The 24,061-nt window shown below is 39.2% G+C and overlaps 1 protein-coding gene across 2 annotated transcripts in view; it reads right to left on the minus strand.

Moving 5' to 3' along the window:
- erbb4b (erb-b2 receptor tyrosine kinase 4b) overlaps positions 1 to 24,061 on the minus strand; it is a 381,424-nt gene that overhangs the window by 49,592 nt on the left and 307,771 nt on the right. The window contains exons 17-20 of one of the 2 annotated variants that reach the window (XM_088083126.1): positions 23,794 to 23,926; positions 19,951 to 20,073; positions 18,223 to 18,321; positions 11,510 to 11,692 (exon numbers count right to left, since the gene is read on the minus strand). In XM_088083126.1, the coding sequence (XP_087939252.1) occupies positions 11,510 to 11,692; positions 18,223 to 18,321; positions 19,951 to 20,073; positions 23,794 to 23,926 (538 nt within the window). Of the gene's footprint in view, positions 1 to 11,509; positions 11,696 to 18,222; positions 18,322 to 19,950; positions 20,074 to 23,793; positions 23,927 to 24,061 lie in introns of both variants that reach the window. The other variant, XM_042495287.2, reaches the window with a different exon arrangement.

Below are 24,061 nucleotides of genomic sequence, written 5' to 3' on the forward strand. Positions count from 1 at the left end.
CATCACCTGTCCAAACTCCTTAAACTGTTAAGTAATTTAACAACTACACACCGTATGTATAAAATGCATAATTCCACAGATACATGGCCCATTCAAATCAAATCGCTTTAGATGGACAGTTTTAAAGAATTACGTTTTCATAACAGCCGCACAGTAGAATTTGTGTATCTTATATCTGACTATGCTTATGTTTCTTGGTGGCATCACTATAAAAAGAACAAAAAAAAAAATAGAGGCACAGCACACTACAATGCCCTTTGTAAGAGTCAGACACTACTGAAAATAACAGATGGTGGAGGTCTGTATGCAAGACCGTATAACTTGACCTGCGCTGAAGCAGCTACATCATGAGACCACACCCGTTAAGAGTTTTATTGCTAATTGCAGTGAACCGAAATATGGAGAGGTTGAGATCATTAAAAGGTTTAATAGCGTGTTGGTTGTACTTGACTTTGATTGCTTTCTTTCCTCACAGTTACCCTCTCTCATCTTGGTAAGTGCATTATTAAAACACCAAAAGATGTCCCTGTTACTGAATTGATAGTTTGGGAAGTGTGCTTAACACACTTTGAGATTAACACGTGCTCATATGTGTGCGGTCAAAAATGGGCTCTAGCAGATAGGTAATATTTCAAGTCATGGTCACAGGTTCAAGAGTATTTCTATTACAAAAACAAGAGGCACTAAAATGTGTAATGTTCTGCAATAACAGCCGTGATATAGTAAACAAACTGACAAAGGTCAGGCTAATTATTGAAGTAATTACAATATATTTCTATTTCCAATGTTTTTTTTTTCTTCATATGAAATTATGATTATGAAAACCCATTTTTCAAAGCACTGGAGAGTTAAAAAAGCATTACTGCCTCATTAATGCACACATTTTTTGGAAACATGGATGAAAACCATCATTATAAAATGTATTTAACTGGGGTATCTGTATTTTATATTTGAAGGCAATATGTGTTTTGACTGGCCAATCAAAAGGATAATCACAATAAGGCTCCTTTTATGCTTACATAAAGAGTTGACAGATAATGCTACAGCAAGTGTTGCTCTGTCTGCATTTTGAATTGCCCTGTTGTATGAAATGTGCTATACACATAGAGCTGCCTTGCCTAAATGTAACTGACAGATTAAACCTGTGATGTAGAGTAGCGCAACAGGTCTCTCTGTATTTTTGGGGACCCACTAGATATTTTGGGGGGCTTCATGTCTATTATGCGTTTTTCTTTGTAAACAGACATTCTTTGAATTTGTCACCATTTGACGCCAACACACACTGAAGGTCAAATTACTGACAAATTTACCAGTATACATTTCACTTATTACAGAATTGTTCTATTCTGCCATCCAACTCTAGCTCTGTCTTTGTCATATCTAGCTCTTACTACGTTATGATACTCCTGCAATTTCTAGTGGAACTGATCCTCTTTTCTGTATCCGTAACAAACATGGATAAAATGTACGCAATGTATGCAGGACAGAAGGCTTTGTCCATAACTGTTTCAATATCTAAATTTAGGCATAAATGAGCCTTAGCATTAAGTTAAATATACAGCAAGGACACTAAACATAACTGATTTTTTCGAGAGGAGACTTAGTGTCCTATGAGAGTAGGTAGATTTATAATCTTGCAATGTAATGCATATTTGCAATTCCAAATTGATGGTTTAGATTTCAAAAATGAGCTTTAGAATGCTACATAGGGTATACATATACAGTAGCATATACACTACTTTACTAAAGAGGCTACTGTTCCTTTTAAGTAGTTGTATGTGTTAAGTCCAAATGCCACTCATCCCTAATCATCACTAGTTTCACCCCAAAGTCCTCCATTCCAAGGTTTGGCAAATGACCGGCAACCTATAAAGGTGAGATGGCATAGAGCCTGGCACCTGTCTCTAGCAGAGGGTGGACACATCAAGTGGACACCATCACGCACACTCAAACCAACACATACATTCATCAGTGCCAACAGGAATGCACCACCACACACACACACACACACACACACACACACACACACACACATTTTAATATACATACAGAATTCCCATTAACATCCACTTCACACACACACACACACACACACACACACACACACACACACACACACACTTGCAAGGTTTGAGTCAGTTCCAGAGAGGCTGGTGAGGAGGCATCTACAGTGGCAGGCGACTAATTGAAAGTGAAGTGGGTCCAAGCTGTCGCTACATTGGCCCTCCGCCTGCATGTCTAAGAGATGACAAGCTATCCACTAGCATTAGCACCAGTAACCTGAATACACACACACACACACACACACACACACACACACACACACACACACACACACACACACTTAAACTCTAATGGCCGTAACCTATACAGGTGCATATTTTCCAAATATTAACAGAAATAAAGAATGACAGCAGACATAGATGCATAAAGACCTATTTGCCACCCACATTTCCTACCATGATATAGTCTAACACTACTCATAGCAACATGTATATTTCTATCACACATAAATTAGGACACTATATTAGGCTTGTCAGTTTCAATCAGGATGATGTCTTTGTGAAGCTTTATTCACAGTTGTTTAAAAAAACTTCAGACTCTTGTAAATCTGTTAACAAAAAACAAACAAGGATGCTGGAGAATGGATCATCTCTCGAAGAAACAGAAACTGTGTTTTCATTTTACAAAACTCAGATAGCGATCAATTTAATTGGATGACGAAACTAAATTCATTGAGCTTGCCTTCAATATAAAACTGCAGGGAAAATTGCTGAAAATTATGCTAAATTACTAGCACACCAGAGCGTTCAATACTATCTACAAAACAGTATCAGTCATTGTCTGTGTGAAGAGAAGAGATGTACTGTCTTGTATCATGTGTCTGCATTTTCATTGCAAAACCCTCAACCGAACACTTAAAGCATAAAATTGTCTGATAGCTACAAAACTTCCTAAAAGAAGAAGATATGTTTTTCCTAAAAGATATGTTTTTTATCCACAAAAACACAAAACTGTAGCTGAACAAAACAGATGAAACTGAGTAGTCTGCATCGGTTGGTGTAGTACTAACTCAAACAACTCAGGGAAAAACTAACATTTGCCGATACATGGTTGATGAGTGACTTTTGTGGCATTAACCCCAGATGTTTGCTTGCCTTTCTATCAATGAACTGAAATATTAAAATTGACTGCATTCTTACAGGGCTTGCTACAGCTGTTCATTGCAGAACAATAATAATAATAAAAAATAATAATTAATAATAAAAATTAATAATAAAAAAGAATTGCACAGAAATGCTTGCCAGTATGTGAAACGTGTGGCTTGATGCCACACTGAAATGCAGCCTCATTCTTAACCTCATCACTGCAACGATACTGAATAATAATTACAGCAGAGCAAAGTAGTTAATTGTTTTTATGGTGTACAAATATTGTATCTATGCCTTGGCAGTCTCTTGGCCAGAGTCCATACTTTTTCAAATGTAATTTCAATTGACTTGTTGAGAGGGAGCACACTTCTTCAGCCTCTAGGCTACATAAGTGATACCAAAAGACCAGACATGCCCAACAACACACACATGCACACACATAGCGAAACAGATTTCTGTTTGCAGAGATGTGTGTTTGTATAGCTATTTCCTCTGGGAAATAAATATAAAATCAGAGGGTGAACCTGCTCTGTAACGAGTAGTGACGGGAGGAAATAGTGTGTTTGTGTGTTTGAGAAAAGGTAAAGAAGTATTGAGAACACTTGTACTCTGACACTGACAGAAACCGTGAGAGGGAAAGTGAAATAAAAGGTAAAAAAAAACAAACAAGAAAAACAAAAACAAAACCTGACTACGCTATTGTTCTTCAAAATGTGTGGGTGTGTGTGTTTGATTGAGGGCATCTGTTCTATACATGTGCATCATTCAATCAAATTATGACATGTTCACTTTGTTTAATGTTCGCGTTTACCCGTCTGGATACCTACAAGCCTTTATTTACCTGTGAGAGAATGTGTTTGTCTGACTGTCACTCATTAGTGTAGACCTGTCTCCCTGAGCTGCTAGTCTCATCTATTGTGTGGGCTACCTGCAGTCATCCATTTCCCGCACTGCCCTACCTGACCACATCCATCTCCGCTCAGCCAGACGCTGTTAATACTGCATCACTGCTATATGTATGTGTGTGAGTGAGAGAGAGACACAGAAAGACAGGGGGGAAGAGAATGTATTCCTCTTGGCTTGTTTGTGTGTGGTTTTGATTGACGTGAGTCAGTGCAGGCCTAATAGTCTTTGTATATCCTTCTGTCCTTCGTGGTGACTATTTATCTGTCTGCTGCCTTGGGGTTTGTGCTGTTGCATTCAGAGGCCATTCCAGGTGACCAAATCTCACTGCAGAGACAGAACTTATATCTTGATAAAACTGACCATTCTCTGGCAAAACAAAAATCCATCAACTGAACAACTGCTGCAACATGTATTACTACTAAGACCACAACTCCATCTGTCCATCTGATCATTTTCTGCTACTTATGCGGGTCTGGGTCATGGCGGCAGCAGACTGAACAAGGTAGTCCAGATGTCCCTCTCACTGCTCCCTAGCCAACTCTAGCTCTTCCCTGGGAATTCCAAGTCATCCCCCTCACCAGATGAAACATGTAATCTCTCCGGCATGCTGTGCCTACCCAGTCTCTTACCAGCTGGATGTGCCACCAATGCCTCCCTTTGACATAAAGGAGCAGCATTTCTACTCCAAGCTCCTTCTGAATGTCTGAACTCCTCACCCTATCCTAAGTGAACTCTTTTTGGCTGCTTGTATCCGCAGTCTTCTTGTCTTGGCCACTGCACAAAGCACACTCCATAGATAAGGGTTGGGAATTAGAACAACTCGTTAATCAATAGCTTCCTGCTCCATGCTTAACTCAGTTTTCACCACAACAATGCGACAGTGTCCACATTACTGCTGATGCTGCAGCAGTCTGTTTGTCGTCCTCACTTTGCATCTTAATCTCGCTTGTCAACAAAATACTTGAATCTCTTTATTTGAGGCAATGATTTTTCCCAACCACACAGGAGCAATCCAGCATTTTCTAAAAGGCTGCCTTGGCATCTTGCAATAATAAAACAGTTGAAGTAAGATAGAATGACCATGTGTCAAGCAGAGCCAAAGGTCTGTGGTTTTTGGAACCAATGAGTCACCTCAGCAGGTGATTTTATTGTCTAAGTTCTTTCCTTCTCCTTTTAAGGCATCAGGAATATCATTTATCACACTCCTTTATCCAGAGGGGGGTTTTGGTATTGCCTCTGGTGGGGATTCAATTGTCAGACCCTTCCATCTATCGTTCTTACCAACTTGTAGTCACTGAGCAACAAAGCGGCCCTACAATATATCAAAGGGCCAATATGTGAAGGTAGTTTAATTCCCTGTATCAATTAACATTTCTTTTTTATCATGGATTTCCCTAAAACTTCAACATGCTACTGATGATACAGTACTTTATGCTTCAATACCACTTACATAAAACAACAAAAACAAACCATGAATACTACCTAACTAGTGTGCCCCTTTGATGAAAATTGCAACTGATGAAAACATGCGTAAAGCTGCTCTCTCAAATCAAACAGGCCTCTCAGGCTGATATTTACCCAGGGGAAAGGAGGTGTTCTAGCCGCTAACATAGAATCATACACTTATTTATGCAGTCATGAAAGACCATCAGAAAAAAAAGATTCAGAATTAATTAGTTTGGAAATGAAAGAGAGTGACACAGCTAGAGCAAGAGATAGAGCGAGGGGAAGGGAGATAGGCGGACACTTGTTGACATTTCTCAGGGTTGGTAACATCAAAGGCTTGACGCCTGTGATCTGCTTCTCACTCTGTGTGTTAACACACGCTCTTGGAGCAGGCATGCTAACCGCCAGAGCTGGTTGGAATCAAACATTTGAATGCAATTTAAGTGTTTTCTACAAGAGTTGAGAGTGGAGGATGAGAGAGGAAGAAGAGTGCGGTTAGTACAAGTTGGTTGGTAGTCACACCAACATGGGTGGTCCAAATCAAACAGACAGAAGTGAGCCAGATATTGAAGAGTTCAATAGACATGGGATGGTAGTCACTGGAACAATGGTTTACTTACCTTCCTGTGTAACACATTCATCTTAACACACCGTCATTTTGCACAGAAAACAACATAATGCTCTCAATTTTTGTATCAAAATTTGGTAATTATTAAATTTTGGAGTGAATGTTGCATTCCTTGTTCTTAAACCAGTGGAAATGTGTCCACAATCCCCAATCCTGGATTGGCAACAACAAACAAAAAAAAAAAAACAACTTAGTGACGCAGTGATTTGAATTCATTATTGTGATCACATTGATTCAAGGGCAGACTTCAGTTGCCCTGAGCTAGCTGGTGCCATTGAAAAGCCCTGTCCTGGTAGAAATCTTAATCTAGATTTTTTAAAAAAAATTCTGAATATTTTACTCTTGGCCTGACCGGTCAGCTAGAAAAACAAACAACGTCCCAATTAGAAACAAACACAGTAAATGTATTCCTTAAAGTCCTGCCCCAGACATGTTTCAAAGTATGTATTTATTTCAAAACATAGTTAAAAGAAAATAGTTAAAAACTGTGAAAAGGGGCTAGAAGCAAACTACTTTTTTCCCCTCAGTGCTGCTCATTCTAGGCAAAAATAGAAGAAATGAGGGGGACTAAAATTATATATCAGCAAGAATTGGCAGTTGAATGAAGTGGGCCTGCCTTACAGCACAAACACCCTTTTCAGCATTAACAGGAAGCAGGGGTAGAGGTAGGAAAATGTGATAGTAGGCCAGTGGGTGGCTTATCACAGTGGCCCAAATTGGGTGAGTCAACCCTGTCTTATTACTGACATAAGAATAGAAAGATAGCACAATATTCGAACCAACAAAAGATAGAGGACTAAAATGAGCACCAATTGGAGCTTAAAGCATATTCTTCTTACATAAATGTTCAGAGAGACACAAAGACAAACCAAAAATAAGAGAATCACACACTAAAATAAAAACAAAAGGAGAGACAGGAGAGGGAGCATAGATGGAGCAGAGTGGGAATAGGAATGAACTGAGTTTTCATTGGAACCCTGGGGATGTATGTAATGAGTTGGAGAGGGGCATGTTTGCCTAGTCTGATTTACACAGAGAAATGACCCTGTGATACACACTGTGGGGGCCACACACACACACACACACACACACACACACACACACACACACACACACACACACACACACACGCACGCACTCACGCACACGCACACAGAATACCTGACTTGAAGGCAATCCAAGCAGTAATGTTGGAGACAATTTGCTCTGTAAAGCATGATTCGATGAGAAATACCACGTAGCAGACGTTTTTTAAACGGTGATGTTGTACTAAAGCAGCTACGATGCATCTTCTTGAAACAAGTCACAGAGTTAGTGGACATCAAATTCTCATTCAACGGCAGAATGCTTGAGGTTCGCACTAAATATTTAACAGGTATATGAAGTGCGATGGCAACCATCACTGTAATGTACAACTTGAGCGAATGCAGCTTACGATATCATTTCCCTTCTTCTGTATCTTTTGTTGTCTCTTCTCCTAGTTAAAGAGAGTTTATGTAGAAAATGTCCAAACCCATTTTATTACAGGGTGCCTGTCAAAAGTCCCTTACAGTAACAGTCCCACTTACACACTAAAACTCAGAATAAAACTGCAATAACTGGATTATCACCAGTGTTTTCACCTACAATATTCAATGTTTAAGGTGAAACTGATCCTGACTTTCATTATTCTGTTGATTGTGTCTTATTTCAGATTGCAACCTGACAAAGTTAAACTGACAATCAGCCTTCAGTTTAAATGAAAGCATATCAAGCTCAAGCTGAGTTTGCAACGTTCAAACTGACTGAGGCCAGCCATCAGAACCGCAAGAGTGTAACCGAGCTGCCCATCCAGCGTCCTCACAAAGGCCACGCTGCAACTTTTCCACTGTGAACCGTTTTCCTGCTTGACATTGACTTTTCTTAAATTTTATATTCTAATCTGCTTGCACCTATTTCAGTGCACCTGATTAAGTCCAGATGTCACATCTTATTCAGTTCCTCAATGGTTTTCATCTCCTCATTTTTATTGTCGCTTCATCTATTGGTTTGTTGTTCAGTTTATCATTTTATTCACTTTGTGTCTTGGTTGTATTTACTGTTTCATCATTTATCCATATTCATTCTCAAAGTAATTTCAAAGTAGTCTTTTAGGAGTAGTTTTTCTGTGTAGTGAGTAGTTTAATAAACCTTTCATTTACAAAGACACTTGATCTTGTGTGTGTATAATGTTGAGTCACTGTGCACCTAGAATTATGAGACTAGTTAATTAATACGGCAAAATGCGCTATCGACCTTTCTATTTTAATGGGTGGTGGTCCGAGGTTTATAAATTCTATTTTTAAATGTAAACTCATGGTTTCTGATAACCGAAGTTGAGTCCCATTACTTTACTTCATCTTTATACCAATTCACATGTTCCTGAGTCATAATTTTGCATTATAAGATATAGTTACATATTTTGGTATTGGTTTATCAATTAATTAATAATTCAAATTAATTGCTAATTAATTAATAAATAAATACATGACTTAAACCAATACAATTCATATGCTGACATAATATTAGTATTATCAATATTATATCAATATTAGTGTTGTGGTAGTAGTTCCAAAGTCAAAAGTCTTAAATTGTAAAATTGTAGCAACACTATACATTATATACATGAACAAGAGAACCACAAAGTGGTAGAACTAGGAGGAGATTTAAAAGGCAAGCAGACATAATGAGGAGGAAGTGATATAGTAGGGATATATAGAAAGATAAAACAGGAAAAGAAAAATCAGACCCAAGGAACAAAAAAAAAAAAGGGAAAATATTCAGTGGCATCCGAGCCCTGCATGCGTAGTAGCTCTAATGAATCTGCTCATTAGTATGACTCTCATGGCAGATCACCCCATTAATAATCTATGGCTGTGATGGCGGCCATGACAGAGGGAGGGCCACAGAGATGTTGCCCCAGAAAGTGGAGCCCTGTCAGTAGCAAGCGCCTTGAGAGCCCCGTGTGGGTGAATGTATACATTCATGTTAAAGATAAGGAAATAATCTGTACGAAAGATGTTTGACTCAAGTTATTATGAGCACTACACCAAGGAGTGTTGACGGTGGTCCGAATTCACCTTGTAGGCATTATTTAGATACATGCATTGTGTAGGACAATTGTGTTGGTGTGAGCACGAACCCATGTGTGGGCACCTTATTAACTGTGGCCCCTGATGGCTATTTGAGTCCCCAGGAGCAGCAGCCAATTACTGATAGCACTAAACAATACACGCTTGAGACACAGAATAACAGTAGTAAATAATACATCATCATATCTACCCTTTATAAATTATACATCTCTCCATGTTGACAACTGTTCACAGCGGGCATATATTTGTTCATGTGCATACAGCCGATCTACATTCTTTTTCCACAAAGTAATTTGTGTGATTAATTTCATACGATGAAAAATATTTGTGTTACACAGCATGGGACGTTTGTCAGCGCTGCAAGAATTAATGCATGCTCTGATCGCCTTTGGTATATAAAAAAAGCACTTGTGTATGTGGTGCGTTCATAACTGTGTACCAAAGTTTAATTGATGGTTTAATATCTTCCCATGGAAAATCACTGGATTACTGCCTACCTCCAATATAGCCAAAAATGGCAACAGAAATATTTGTCTAAGATATTAAATCTGGAACTGCAGAAACTGCTGAACCGTGTTCATTGAGCTTCTTTTGGCTTTTGAACCAGTTCTTTTGGTCTGTGTGTAATGATTTTAGCTGCCATCTATCAAATGCAGAACACTTCTAGATGTAATCATATCAAATATATATCATGGCATATACATAATTTTAATGCAACTTAAAACAATGGCCCTGCAATAAATGCCTTTTTATGATTAATAAATAGATGCATAAGAATGTGTTTGCCCAGATGCTGTTAAGGTTCTTATTAGAAGTGGAAGAAAATGACTTTTTCCTGTGATACGTTACTGATACACAGGCACCAGATATTGATTTTTTTTATTAAACATGCAGGTGTCCTAAATGGATCCCTCTGACTTACAGAGACAGGACTTCACGGCTCCTTGTGGTGGCACTTATCAAATGAATGAGTGTAAAGTAAACTGAAGTTAACTATCTTGTAGTGAAGAAGAAACTTGCAGGGGAAAATCGTAGACAGTGTGAAGTGGAGAAAAACATATCAAAGAGGCACTGTAATCTTTATACCTCCACTAGGCTCATTTTTTAAAAAACGCTAAATATCCAGTAGTGTTTTCTCAGTGAATTATTACATAATTCTTGAATTTAGCCTTTTTTTGGTGCATTTTTTCATCTTCAATTACAAAAACATTGTGATGTATCGTGCCAGATTTTCTTACAATGTATCAAATTATCACATAATCGCTGTATCGTAATACAACTGTTACTGTGGGCAACGCATCATGATAGTACTGTACTGTCAGTTACTCTGTGATTCCCGCCCCTAGCTAACTGGATCGAATGTTGATTCAACTCTTTGCTGATTTGTGTGTCAGACAGACTCAAAAAAAGGGAAAACATTACTCGGTGTATTTGCCACCAATTAATATTGACAAATAGATTAGAACAAATTGTAATGCACTCCCACAACCATGATCCTGTAACACTGAGCTCCCTGTACTCAACACTTCCCTCGCCAAAGTCAAGCAAAGCTTTGAATTATTTACTTCAGTTCTCCAGAGAGGCTGGTGAGGGGCGCCACTGTCTGCTGCTGCTGCTGAATCCTCCACACACACCAGCACACACCAGCACACACCAGCACACACTCATGGACACCTCACCAAATATCCATGGACATCTACTTTATACTCTGGAAGCAATGAAGTAATTCACTTGGCCTCTATTAGGTGAGACGTGTTATCAAATGTAAATACTTATAAAGTAAGGTTTCAAAAGGGGCAAGGATGCATGGCAGCCTGCGGCAACACAAGAATGTGGGGGAAAGAGAGAGAAATTTGCAGTATTCTCACTTACAAGAGAAAAATACACGTAGTGAGAAACAGAAATAACTTTCTCACAACTAATGAAGAGACACAGATGGAAGACACGGAAAAAAGTGATGTGTTATAGGAACATAGCAATAGGTGGACCAATGGTCGTGGAACAACAGTCAAAATAAATCACGAATGATTGATGCAGATATTCGGTGCAACAGTCAGGGCAGCAAAAAGCAGAAATCTGTAAAGACGATCCGCTGACAAACAAATTGCTCAGGTAACAAAATGATCTAACAATACTAAAAACAACCCTTTGCTAATCTGCCAGTCCACAACCCTGCCAAATACCAAACCAAGCAACCGGCCAATCCCAAAACCAATCAACCGTCCAACGAGCAGAACAGCTAATAAAGCGACCTTTTCCATCCTTACCTTGGCAATCTGGACACACCAATTGAGCAACAGCTGGGACCCAATGTTGTCCTTGTGCTCGTGGACATAGTCGAGCAGGCACCCGTGAGGCATCAGTTGTGTGACCAGCTGGATGGTGGGACTCAGGCATACACCCAGCAGGCGGACCAGGTGGGGGTGCTCCATGCTGGCCATGATCAGGGCCTCCTGAATGAGACAGATACACACTCAGGCATGTGGGGGGGAGGGCTGGAGTGGAGGTTGACATCTGAAACAGTGTGTCAACAAATTCAACAATGTGTTGCTCACTTTAGGCAATGGACAACCGTTTTAACAAAATACAACCAGAAAATCATTCATGCCACATTATTATTTTGATCTTAGCTAGTTCTGTGCAAACTTGACCTGAATTCTGTTTGAAACCTAGGCATCACTGTGAAAGTCTTTTGATCAGGCTGTACATGGACCCTTGAGATCCTGTCAAACAATATACTTAAAGCCATATTTAAACAATGTTTATCTCTGTGGTTCACAGAGCTTTTTTTCAAAGCTGTTTCTATTTATTCTTGTAATATGTTTTATTTCTTTGTGTTCCAGCTGACTTGCTGTTTACATCTTGTGAAATAAAATTGAATATGTAGTAATTTACAATGTGTGGACCCTGACCTTGTGTAGCTATATTTGGGGGTGGCCAACTCTTTGCTAGCTACAAAGCGCATAATCTGAGCACAAAGTAAGGGGCAAGGCGTGAAGGGGTTATATTTAGTCTCTGGAATAATAACAGGTGTGTTTTTAGTATAACATGTAATAACCAGTCAGAGTGTCAACTTCTTCTCCCTGTTCCATGTTCGCCAGGAAGTGGCTCTGGCAAAATGGTGAAGCGATTGATTTTGCTGCTGAGGATACTACAGTAAGGGCAGTAATGTTCCTGCAACAAATAAGCAGCAACATTTAAACCTGTGGTCATAAACCTGACAGATGAAACAGAACTAAACTTTTAGCATCTGAAATCTGTTACGCTGGTCCTCGTGCAGAAATATACAAAGCGTCTCCCTTGGAGAGTCAGACAACATCTCTGCTTTGCACTCTGCTGTAATCACATTTTAGAGAATGTAATAAATATTTCTTCTTAATAATGTTTTATTTCACCCAAATGCAACCAAACCATACAACCCTGTATGTGAAACAGGCAGAGTGTATACATATTGTGAACCTGGCATTTACTACCTGGGTAATGGGCAATTTTAATAGAGGGAAATTCTGATGCAATTAACTTTAAACCAGAATTGTATCGGTCATTGGCAAAATCAATTTCTGCAATTCGCCAACAATATGCCTGACCACATCTTAGTTTAAGGCCTACCTGACCTTATGCGCACAGATGGGTGCAAGCTTCAACACAACACGGGCGTTGGCCGTAAAAAAAACGGCCTAAAACTTGCAATTACAGTTGCGCTGGATGTGTTTTTGTATGGATAACTAGAACAAGAGAACTATAGAGAACCATAATCATAACATGTTGTTTTGAGCCCAAAGAGGCAGTCTTCCAGTCAGTGTCAGAATGCCAGGGAAAATGTTGAAAGACTCAACACACTGGCAGAGAGTTTATCGTGTTTACAAGTGTAGACTGAACTGTCAAAGACCATATGATCCCTTATTCTGTTTAATGCTCAAGTTTCTCTTGAAGCGAGCAGCAAGGTTCCACAGAAACAGTAGATTTTTATTCATAACCTCGACATCAAAGTCACTCACTGCTTCACAAGACTGTCAGGATGCTTTGTAGTAGACCGAAAATGCAGCAGCTACACCAAGGTGAGATTGCTGTAAATCATGTGTTTCTTTCCTTGGATACAACATACAGTAAGAGCTGTGTCTTTCTGGCAGTTTGGTCTGAAGAGTTGCTATTAGAGAATATGCTACTGTATAGAAAATGAAGAAGCTGCTTCAGTACATTATTTATAGAGCTTTGAACTCGCCTCTGGTGTCAACACCTTTTTGTGCTGCATTTTTAGAACAAGAGCAAATATGTTATTTTTATGTAATATGTTATTTTGGAAATATTACATATGACTCTAGTGTCATACATATGTATGCAACTTATTATTCAAATGATTCAGAAACACCACCACAGACAAAAGACGTACATCTGTGCAACACATGAACACACACGCCCACACACATTAACAAAGCATTGTGTCTACAGGGTTATGGGTTAATATGGCGATCCATCATGAGATGGATAGCTGTGCAGCAAGAATACACAACATGGTCGAAGGTGGTTGAGCTTGTGTTGGAAAGAGAGAGATATGTTGTGTAGAGGTTCAGTAAACACCGACAGAGATAGAACCACACACAGTTTGGGATTTACAGTATGTGGCTCATGTGTCAACACTTGCATAATCAGATGGCTGCTCATGTGTTGATAGCGCAGTAAGGATGTTTGGCTGTGTACAAAAAATGTATATTAGTTTTCCATACTGAAATCTATGGTAAAGGTTCTTCAGGGCTGTTATTGCCAATTTAAAGATAAACTGCGTGGGATTTTCCCACAAAACATTGTATAGAATCATACAGAAATAATGCGTGGAGGTGTTATTATTTGCAGAAACTCTGCCCCAGCCTTACCCCCACAGTGCTCAGGTAAGGTCAGAGCTTATTAGACAAGAACTGAGCATGTGCCAGACAATAAGCAGTGATGGGAAAAAAATGCAAATAGAGCTTGGTGAAATGCTAATTGAGTGAATACTTTTACTGGTGATGGGGGTGGGGGGTGGGGTGTTAATTCACACCTTCTGTGACCAAACCCTTTTAGTTTTTAGAAACTTAATAGCTAAATTGACCAATATATAGCAATTTGAAACACAAATCTTAGATCAGGGGTTGTTCAGTTTTGATGACTGAATGCCATTTCAAGGAGCCAGCATGGAAGTGAGGCCACTGCATGAAAGGCATACACTATGACACCATTTTTTGTGACATACTAAAACTTAACAAAATCCATCACAATCAACAGTGATATAGCCTATGTAGCACTGAAATTACATTCTAGATTTCCGACTTTGTATATATTTGAAAATGATAAAATACACAGACAGTACGGTGTTTGACATTAATTGTACCAACCCATAGCAGTCTGCAAACAGCCACGTGCAGAACTGCAGTAGAGCCGGTAGATTGGTAATGACTATTTATGATGGAAGCATGTAGTTGCAGCATAACAGACAACATACAACATAACAGAGCATGTTTTTATGTGTTTTTCATCAATATATTTGGGCTGCAATTATAAATATTGGCCTATCCCTGCTGACACTGGGCGAGATGTAAGGTACAGGTCACCAGACTGTCGCAAGGCTGACAAATAGACCATTCACATTCACACCTATGGTCAGTTTAGATTCACCAATTAACCTGACCTGTATGTCAGTGTAATGGGACCCTCTTGCTGTGAGGCTACAGTGCTAACCACCATACCACCACCCCGAGGAAGGAGCATTGCCAAATACAATTTTTATGGACAGATCACTGGGGTTTCTACTGCCTCAGTGAAAACAAGCCTTGAGCAGGACTTTCAGAAGGAAAAACATACCGTAGCATACCCTGTCTACCTGTAGTTACCTGTACATGCTTGACCATCTTTCTGGGTCACACTGTTTAGCACTGAGAGCAGGGAGGTGGTATTGGCATTTTGTTACTTGGCCAAACATTTTTCACCTTTTAGTGTTTAAAAGGAAAAGCTTTCCTTCTCTAAGTGCTCCACAGGTAAAGAGTGGGAAACCACACACACACACACACACACACACACACACACACAAACACACACACACAAACACACACAAACACACACACAAACACAGACAAAAGGACAATCAATCCTCACTGACATTCTTCAAACAGTCAGGGGCAAGCGAGTGTGGCCTGCAGCTTGAAGGTCACCATTTAGAATTCCCAGTCCGACCGGGAAAATATGGATGGGTAAAGTAAATGAATGGCACTGTCCTTTCCTTCTGTAACTACCACTAATGTCCCCTGGAGCAGAAGCCAATCCCCCAGCAGTTCAGCAGTCAGCAGAAGAAGATTCTGGAACACGGTGAATGTGAAGTAAGTACCACTAGAAAATACTGTGAGAAACCAGCACACTCGCCTTTTGCAAAGCAGAACTGTCTTACAATATTACATTTGTACATTTTATTAGATTATTTATTTTAGATTAGATGTATATAAACTGAGATCTCATTAGATGGCGAAGGGGATGGTGCATGGCCTGAGACCTAGGTGAAATGGTCCACTGCTTAGGACCAAAAAAAACAGTAATTTTATAAACAATTACAATTCAGGAACTGTCCAGCCTCATTTGTGTTGACCAAACCAGGCATTTAAAACCAAACAAATAAATTATAACTTTGAAATGTAAATAAATCATTAAGTTTCAACAAATTCACTACATATGACACCTACGAGTCTAACATATGTGTGATTTGCAGAAACGTAACAGGCCAACATTTATCCTGGTGATTGGGTTGGAGTAAGGAAAGACCAGACTAGATATTTTGGTTAAATTTTGTCAGATTTTAACCATCAGATACAAGAAGCCTTTTCTTTAGTCCAGCGCTCCCCTGACGCAGTAAGCTTTTGCACTTTCTGACTAAAGGTGTTGAAATTTTAATGTTTTGTTGTGTAAATGTCTTTCCTTTGATTTGATTTTGTGTTGGCTTTGCTGACAGCTGACCAGCTATGATAACGTGAAAAAATGCCCACTGCCCAGACTTCGGTCTCCAGTGGCTTCTTTGCTCTCCGCACCATGCATGGTCGGGTCAGATCTAATGTAAGCTAGCTACTGTCACCTCTGATTTTGCAATTATAGCCGGTAATGCTATCCCTGTGGCAGAATGTGTTGCTGTGGAAACATTGTGTCCACCCTCCAGTCCTCCATAAGCACTGATGACTGTACATATACAGTTTGTCACTCAACTCATCTGAGTAAGTGTTGAATGGGAGTAAAAAGCTGGCTTTGTGTCGTAATACACACACAAAGAGACATGCATGCATATTATTTTTGCTAGTGCATGCATCATTTACAGTTTTACATACAGTGAATCTCATATCACTTTCCTTTGTCTCCCTATATGTTCTTTTACTGCTATTGTTGTCAGACAAGCACTAATTTAATTAAACACATGTAGGATATTCATCAAAGATGTCCTGATAAAAATAGAAAAGCTAACACTCCAAAACTCTCCCTCTTAGACTGTCAAACTAAGTGCAAAACATGAGTGCAATTGGGTCGCTTTCAATGTGTGTGTGCCTGCGTCTGGATGTGTACGTGTGTTGATGGAGGTTATTTCATCTGCATTGCATCATCATAGGGTGATAATTTTGATTTTTTTCCCCCCTTTTCCTTTTGAAATGAGCAGAGCTGTGAATGTTTTATAAATGGGGCCTTGTGCACAGCGCTGGGAGCCTATGGCATGGTGTGTGTGTGTGTGTGCGTGCGTGCGTGTGTGTGTGTGTGTGTGTGTGCGTGCGTGCGTGCGTGCGTGTCTCGGGTGCTGGGTGCCCCTGATGGTTTCTATTCTGATACGGGGAGTCTACGGGGTCTAAACTTAATTCTTAATAGCTTCATTTCACCACTGGAGCTGATGTGTAAGTTTTGCCTGCATTCAAAAAGACTGACAAGTGGATTCAATCTTCTGGTGATTGCTTTTAAGAGGGTCCTATTCCAACACAACATTACCATAGCAACAGTGCCCTCATAGGTTTATGTTGTATGGGACTGACCAAACTAAACATAGCTTGACATACTTTAATAAATCAAAACATACCTTGAGAAGGTAAGTAACTAAATTTTGTGAAACAATCTGATAAAGTATTGCCAGGTTTCAACTTATCGATATTTATGTTATCCCATTGCTGCCAGAATTATGAAAAAAAATCCTGTTAGTTATTAAAATGAGAAACTTTTTAAAAAAATTATGACTTACTATTTCACAATAATGAGAAGCTTTTTCAGAATAGTGACTTGAAATCTCAAAATATTGCATGAATATCTCAAACATTGACTAAGTTTTTAAAAATAATGAGTCACTTTCTCAAAATAGTGACTAAATATCTCAAAAATATCAAAATGATGACTAAGTATATCAAAACATAATTGGAAACTTTCTTGAAATATTGACAGGATAACTCAAAAGAATGAGAAATTTTCTCAAAAATTATGAGGAACTTTCTAAAAATACTGACTTTATATCTAAAAAACACTTCTCCAAATTATTGACTTAATATTAAAAAAGATAAAAGATAAAATTTCTCAAAATAATTAGTATATAATAATGAGTTAGTATCTGAAATAACAAGTTACAATAAAAGAGTTTTCTCCAAAAAAATTAGTATCCAAAGACAATGAGCAACTATTGACTTAATATCTCAAAATAATGACTTAGTAAAATGATTTTTCTAAAAAAAAGTATCTCAAATCAACTGAAACTTTCTCTGACAAATAACTTAATTCATTATTTTTCAGTTTCACAATATTTTGAGAAAGTTTCCTATAATTTTAAGACACTTAGTAACTATTCTGAGAAGGTTTTTTTCATCATTTTATTATAATTAGGTATTGTTTTGTGAAAGCTTCTCATGATGACTTATAAAATCTTTTTTTTTCATCACAGTGGCAGGAAGATCATGGGGAAACAATTAAAAGAAAATGACTGTTTAGGGGATTACAAGATACTCACGTCCATGAACTCCACGTTAGCTTTGGGTCCTGTGGCTTCATTCAAGATTTTAATGGCTACAGGAATCTTTACTGTTTCACCCTCTGGAACCCAAATACCCTGAAAAACATACACACAAACAGATGATGAGCCGTCATGATGTAGCCGTCAAATGTAAAGTCACAAAATCCCAACTTATTAAAAGAAAGATGTTAAAGGGAAATGCAGTGATTTTCAACCTGGAACCTATTTTTGCATGTTTCTGTGTCAATAAACAGATCACATCAAGCAAAAAGTACGCTGTATTTCTCTGTGGGGTCCTTTTCATATTGTTGTCAGACACATAACAATTCAAGGCTGTCAGTGGCAAAAACAAACACTTTTAGTGGAGGTACTTTGACGGTCAGCTATCATCCCAAAGGATTACACTTTTGTCTTTTTTTTCAGCTGCTGGCTGCAGCTCTCTCACTCAGTACTGGTCTAATTTCAAATATTGTATAGTCACTTAGAAAAACCTGGCAAAATAGGGTCCAAGTTGAAAATGACTGAGGTGTCCCCTTAAAGATTTGAACAGGAAGGATCTCAATTAATAAATTAGAGAATTTTCACCTTGAATTTTTCTTTGTCAGCTTTCCTAATAACCGTCTTCCATTTTCTCACTGGCAGCATATGAGAATGTTCTGCATGCTGTATGATTAACAGTGATTTTGTCCTTCAAAAAGGGAAAAACTATTTAATCATTTTGAAGTATCTAATTTCAGGTGGGATTAAAGTGATTTAGCAGCTGCCAAAGTGGTCAAAGTATTTAAAAGAGGAGAGAAAATCAAGTGCCTCTCAACTTTTTTTGTCTCAAATGTGTCCCACCTTTGTTCTGCCCTGATGTGACTACATCTCCCCAATGACAGCTGGCCCAGCACATCTGCTCATACAGTTAAAACACCTGTCCTCCCAAAGCTGTAATATAAATGTGATCCCTCTTTTTCAAACAGTCTTTCTACTTGCGCTTGTTGAGATGATTATTATTCAGCAGAATTAATTGATGAGAGAGCTACACTGGAACATTTCGGTAAAAAGAGAAGGGAGCCGCAAAAACAACACTTAATTTAAAAGTCAATCTGTATGCTGACCCTCAACATTAGCCTTGGCCTCTGAGTTGTGCCTCAAATAATAAGATCATGCAACCAAGCTGCTGAAGTTCTGTTATCCTGCTGACTGCCTGGGAGGTTTTCAGCATCAACCAACTGTTTCTCAACCCTGAAATGATCCTTCAGAGGAAATTTAGGTGCCTCCCACCTAGAGGTGCCTGGAGATTCCCCAGGGATATAAGATATAAGATGTTGCTTTGAAAAAAGCCATCTGTGCTCCTGATAACACACCTCTGACCCAGAAATGTGCTATAATGTGAATGTATAGATCTACAAAATGACCAGACTCACACTGAAATCATCAGCGAGTCTGCTCTTTCTAATTTGGGCTGTGTCTTTCTCTGCTTCTCCCCAGCCCATCATCACACTGGCGGTGACCTCAGCTACCTCTTATTTCATTGTAACCCCTGGGGTCTCAGTGTCTGCTATTACTTATTCTTTTCATCCCCCGCCTCCAGCCTTCCATCTCATTTCCTGTCATTAATGATCCTGCAATTCGTCTCTCTTGTCATCCTCTTTTTTTCCCCCAACTTCTCACATCATGATCTAAATATTAGGGCTATAGTCATTTGCTTGTCCAAGTATATATTTGTGCTTGTTTTACCTTGTAAACAGTACCGAAGGCCCCAGAGCCGAGGATCTTGACCCTTTTGAGTTCTGTCTCTTTCAGGATGCGGAGCTGGGCTTGGTTAGGTGCTGTTCCACTGGGTGTTAAAGGTTCCACCAGCTAAAAAATAAATCGAGTAACACAGAAGTCATTGAATCGGTGAGTATTGTATCCCAAATCCTATAAAACACGCTCCACACTATAAAATGAATGTATTTTTCATACAGAACCTTGGATGTATACAGAGTCAGCAGAATCTTTTCAACCAGCTAGTCAGGCAGTATCATGGGAAAGAAATCAGTGAAATATCTGTATTCACTTTTCATTTCTGCAATCAAAGTAAAAACAGGTTTGGAGATTAACTGATTTGTCCACCTGCTGCTGTGACTGGTGGATACAAAAACCCTGCAGCCATTCAACAGATTAGCATTGTTATTTTAAAGAAGAAAATAGAGCAGCCACTTGCATACTTCACAAGCAATTGGCTTGCTGCAGGAGCTCATTTCCAATCATGATTATATATGCGAATCATAAGTATTCTGTAAATGTTTCTTAGGGAGTTATGATTATATGTATATGAAATGTCTGTGATAGGTGGAGGGCATGGATTGCAACCTAGGTGAGATGACTGTCAAGCTGTAGACCATTGGCGCCATTTTTAACGATGATTGTGCCACTAAACTTGGCCAAAACACGGTCTTTTCCTCTCCATAACCAAGTGAGACTTGTGCTTTAAAATAATCACGTTAACCAAAGTGTTGTTGTAATGTAAATAATTACGTACAAATGTTACATATTCATGGTTTGAAAAAACGTATAATCCCTACACTGGGTTTGGTTTTTAGCTTGAGGATTAACAAGGGAACACAAAACTCTTTCATGTTTTAGCATAAACACGTAACCTTTTCCACAAAATGGTACCTCCTAAAATACCTAAATTAAGTGGAAAAGTACATTTAAATGGGCTATTCCTAATATTCACTACTTACAAGATTACTTTTTGACTCAATGGCAAAAAAGGCTGTTTCTAAAAATTGTGACCCAATTTCCACGAAGTCACACTGTGAAACTCTTTTTACCAGAATAACAATTAGTTACTTGCTGCTGATGTTCTTCTTAAAATAAGAATCATTTCTTAAAATAGAGTGATTTGAACGCCATATTTACTGTATCTAATTAAAGTTATAATTACTCTGAGAATCCATTGATCTTATCACACATTTTGCTACAAAACACCTAATCATAATAAGTAACTCCCCAGTACTTCAGGTGACAGGAGGGTTACAATGACATTTTTTCAAACAAGACAAATCCAAACCCTGGAGTGTCATTACCATTTCAATATCACAAGAGAGAGATTTAATATGTGAAAAGTAGAGGGAGACGGAGATAGGTGGACAAAAAGCGAGAGAAAGAGGTGGGGGAGGTGGATAATTGCGGAGCTCAAAAAAGAGTTGACACTTTTGTTGTCTCATTACTCCTCAAGTAGAGGAACGGACAGATTTAACAGCAAGAGAGGGGGGAAAGATGATATGAGGGGAGGTAAGGGGAGGGAGAAAGATGTGAGGCGGAAGGGAACCGTGGCAGAAACAACAACAACAAGACAGCGATGGAGAAGCAAGTGGCTGAATTAGTGAAAGGATGCAGAAGCATAAGAGAGAGAGCAATATGAGGAGAATTAGGGAAACGAGTGGATGATTAGAGAGGGAGGGAGGGAGGGAGGCCAGAGAGGGGAAAACAGAGCAAGAGTGTAAATCAGGCTGGCTGTGGTCGGCAGCTTCTGTCCCTCTGGCTCATGGTTACCATTTGATTAAAAACAATAGCCATTCTTCATTTAAATGGAATAACAAATCAGCTACTGCAGGGTGGAAACAAGAAGGGCGATGGCCACACACGCACGCACACGCGCGCGCGCGCGCACACACACACACACACACACACACAGGACAATACAGATGTCTTAAAAAATGATACACACACACAGACACGCATACACATACTACTGTGTGCTTGCTCCACTGTGCATGGAGCTGTCCAGCATTAGTGGTGCTGAAGATGTTGAGGCTGTGAAGCTGCCACAGTATAGCACACTGGAGCTGTCCACCCTCTCACTCTAAAAGGAAGTGCTGAAAACAAACTTTTTGTAGTCACCAGTGCCTGTATATGCATCCGCACTTACTCCAACTGTACGAAATGAAGCTAATATATTTCGGACACCACAAATGGCATCTTGTGCCGGTGACGTTTAAAGCCAGAGTCTGTGCAGTAGCTATCTCTTCTGTATCGGATTCCTGCCCATACACCCATTCGACCATTTGCAAGCAACTGCCCTTTTATAGCATCGAATAGCTAGTTATGACCAAACCTATCAGAAAAATTAACACATGAACATACATCAGTCTGATAGGTACCACCTAAAGTAACAGAAACCATTTTGGGGAAAAATGTATTTGACATGCACTTTGATCTTTTAGTTTGGCCAGTGTCACATACGCTAATGTGAAAGGTGCAGGGTTCATGGCCTATACTGCAATCAGCCACCAGGGGGCGATCAAGATGTTTCGGCTGATTCTTCGGGGAATTGTCATGTTGTCTTTTTTTACATCCAGTCGATGGTGGTCACACAAACTATTTACTTGCTCTGCTAATTTGACCTCTTTACTGACATTAATTGCATAAATGCTTACATAAATCTTAATGTATTGTGAAAAGTTAAACAGGTTTAGATGCTTAAGGCAGTTAAAAAAGTGATATCCCTTGCACACACACTATAGCACAGAAAACACTTGTTTGCAGCACATCCTACTTTCAAATAAAAAATGACAGCAGGCTTCTGTTTTTAAAAGTAGTCTTAATTTACAACATAATGTCACATTAAAGAAACGATGTATTAGTGGAATACAATGACAGTGTAACTATCGGCCTTATGTGAGAGAAGTGTAAGCATGATAATAAGCCGCATCAGTGCAATTTTGTCATTATAGAAGGTACTGGCACATACACTTCACTGGTACTTGTGTGTTCTGAAGAGACAGAAAGCAGACCTTATTCTCACAATGGACGCACAAGTGCATTACATGACGTGCTCTTCTTGTTCTAAAACAAAGGAAGAGTGCTTTCTGCTCCTCTAATGGTATGGTCCTCTTTTATATACCTCTTCATAACAGAAGTGTCCTCTATGGCAAAGTCAACACCTGAGCCTCAGAGTTTCTGACACTTTCTCCACCTCCGCAGTCACCATCTGGAGACAGGAAGTCTCATTCTTTTTTTTGACTCTGTCGGTCTGGTTTTCTCCTACTTTTTAGAGCATGTGCCTGCTGTATGTGCTTGAACTGCGCACACACTCACATTGCTACATTGTAAACTTGCAAACACACACGCACGCACACACACACGCACGCACGCATGCACGCACGCAACAATATAATCATGGAAATTCAGACAAACATCCTCAGGCATTTCCTATGTTTTGATCTTGTTTTCTTCAGAAATTAATGGAATGCTTGTCAAAAGGACTGTCAATAATGTGCAAAATCTGTCGGAGATAATTCTGCCACTCTTACCAAAAAAAAAATTGTTTCATCTTTTTTATTTTTTGTTACAAAATTTCCTTTTTTTCCCCATCTCCTTTTTCTCCACTATTTTGAGTCTTTAAAGCTAAAGCTATGGCGTAGTTATTTGGCCAATACAATACAATAATAAAGGTTTAGACTGTAAGGAATATACCATACAGCTTTGACTAATGTCCTCTGGTTCCCAGTTATGCACAGTTTTGACAACATTATCTTACAGTGCGACTGGCAGCAGTGTCTCTCTTGTTTATTATGCTACTTTGCTCACCTCTGTCTCCAGGAAGCGACGGAGAGCTCTCTTCTTCTTAATGTTCTTCCGGCGCACAGACACTGCAACACTAAGCACCATGATCACCACCATGAAGAGGCCGCCAATCACTCCTGCTGCGATCAGAGGGGTTCTGGTGACAAGAAAGTTCGGGTGGGGGGGGATAGATAATAAAGACAGAAGACGGTGCGGGTGATGACAAAGCATGAAATATGATCCCAAGGGGAAGAGACATGGAGAGGGAAAAAAAGATAAAAGTTTATACTTC

The sequence above is a fragment of the Plectropomus leopardus genome, chromosome 10 (genome assembly GCF_026936395.1).
Source record: "Plectropomus leopardus strain MGB_pleo_1.0 chromosome 10, ASM2693639v1, whole genome shotgun sequence".
Classification (NCBI taxonomy): domain Eukaryota; kingdom Metazoa; phylum Chordata; class Actinopteri; order Perciformes; family Serranidae; genus Plectropomus; species Plectropomus leopardus.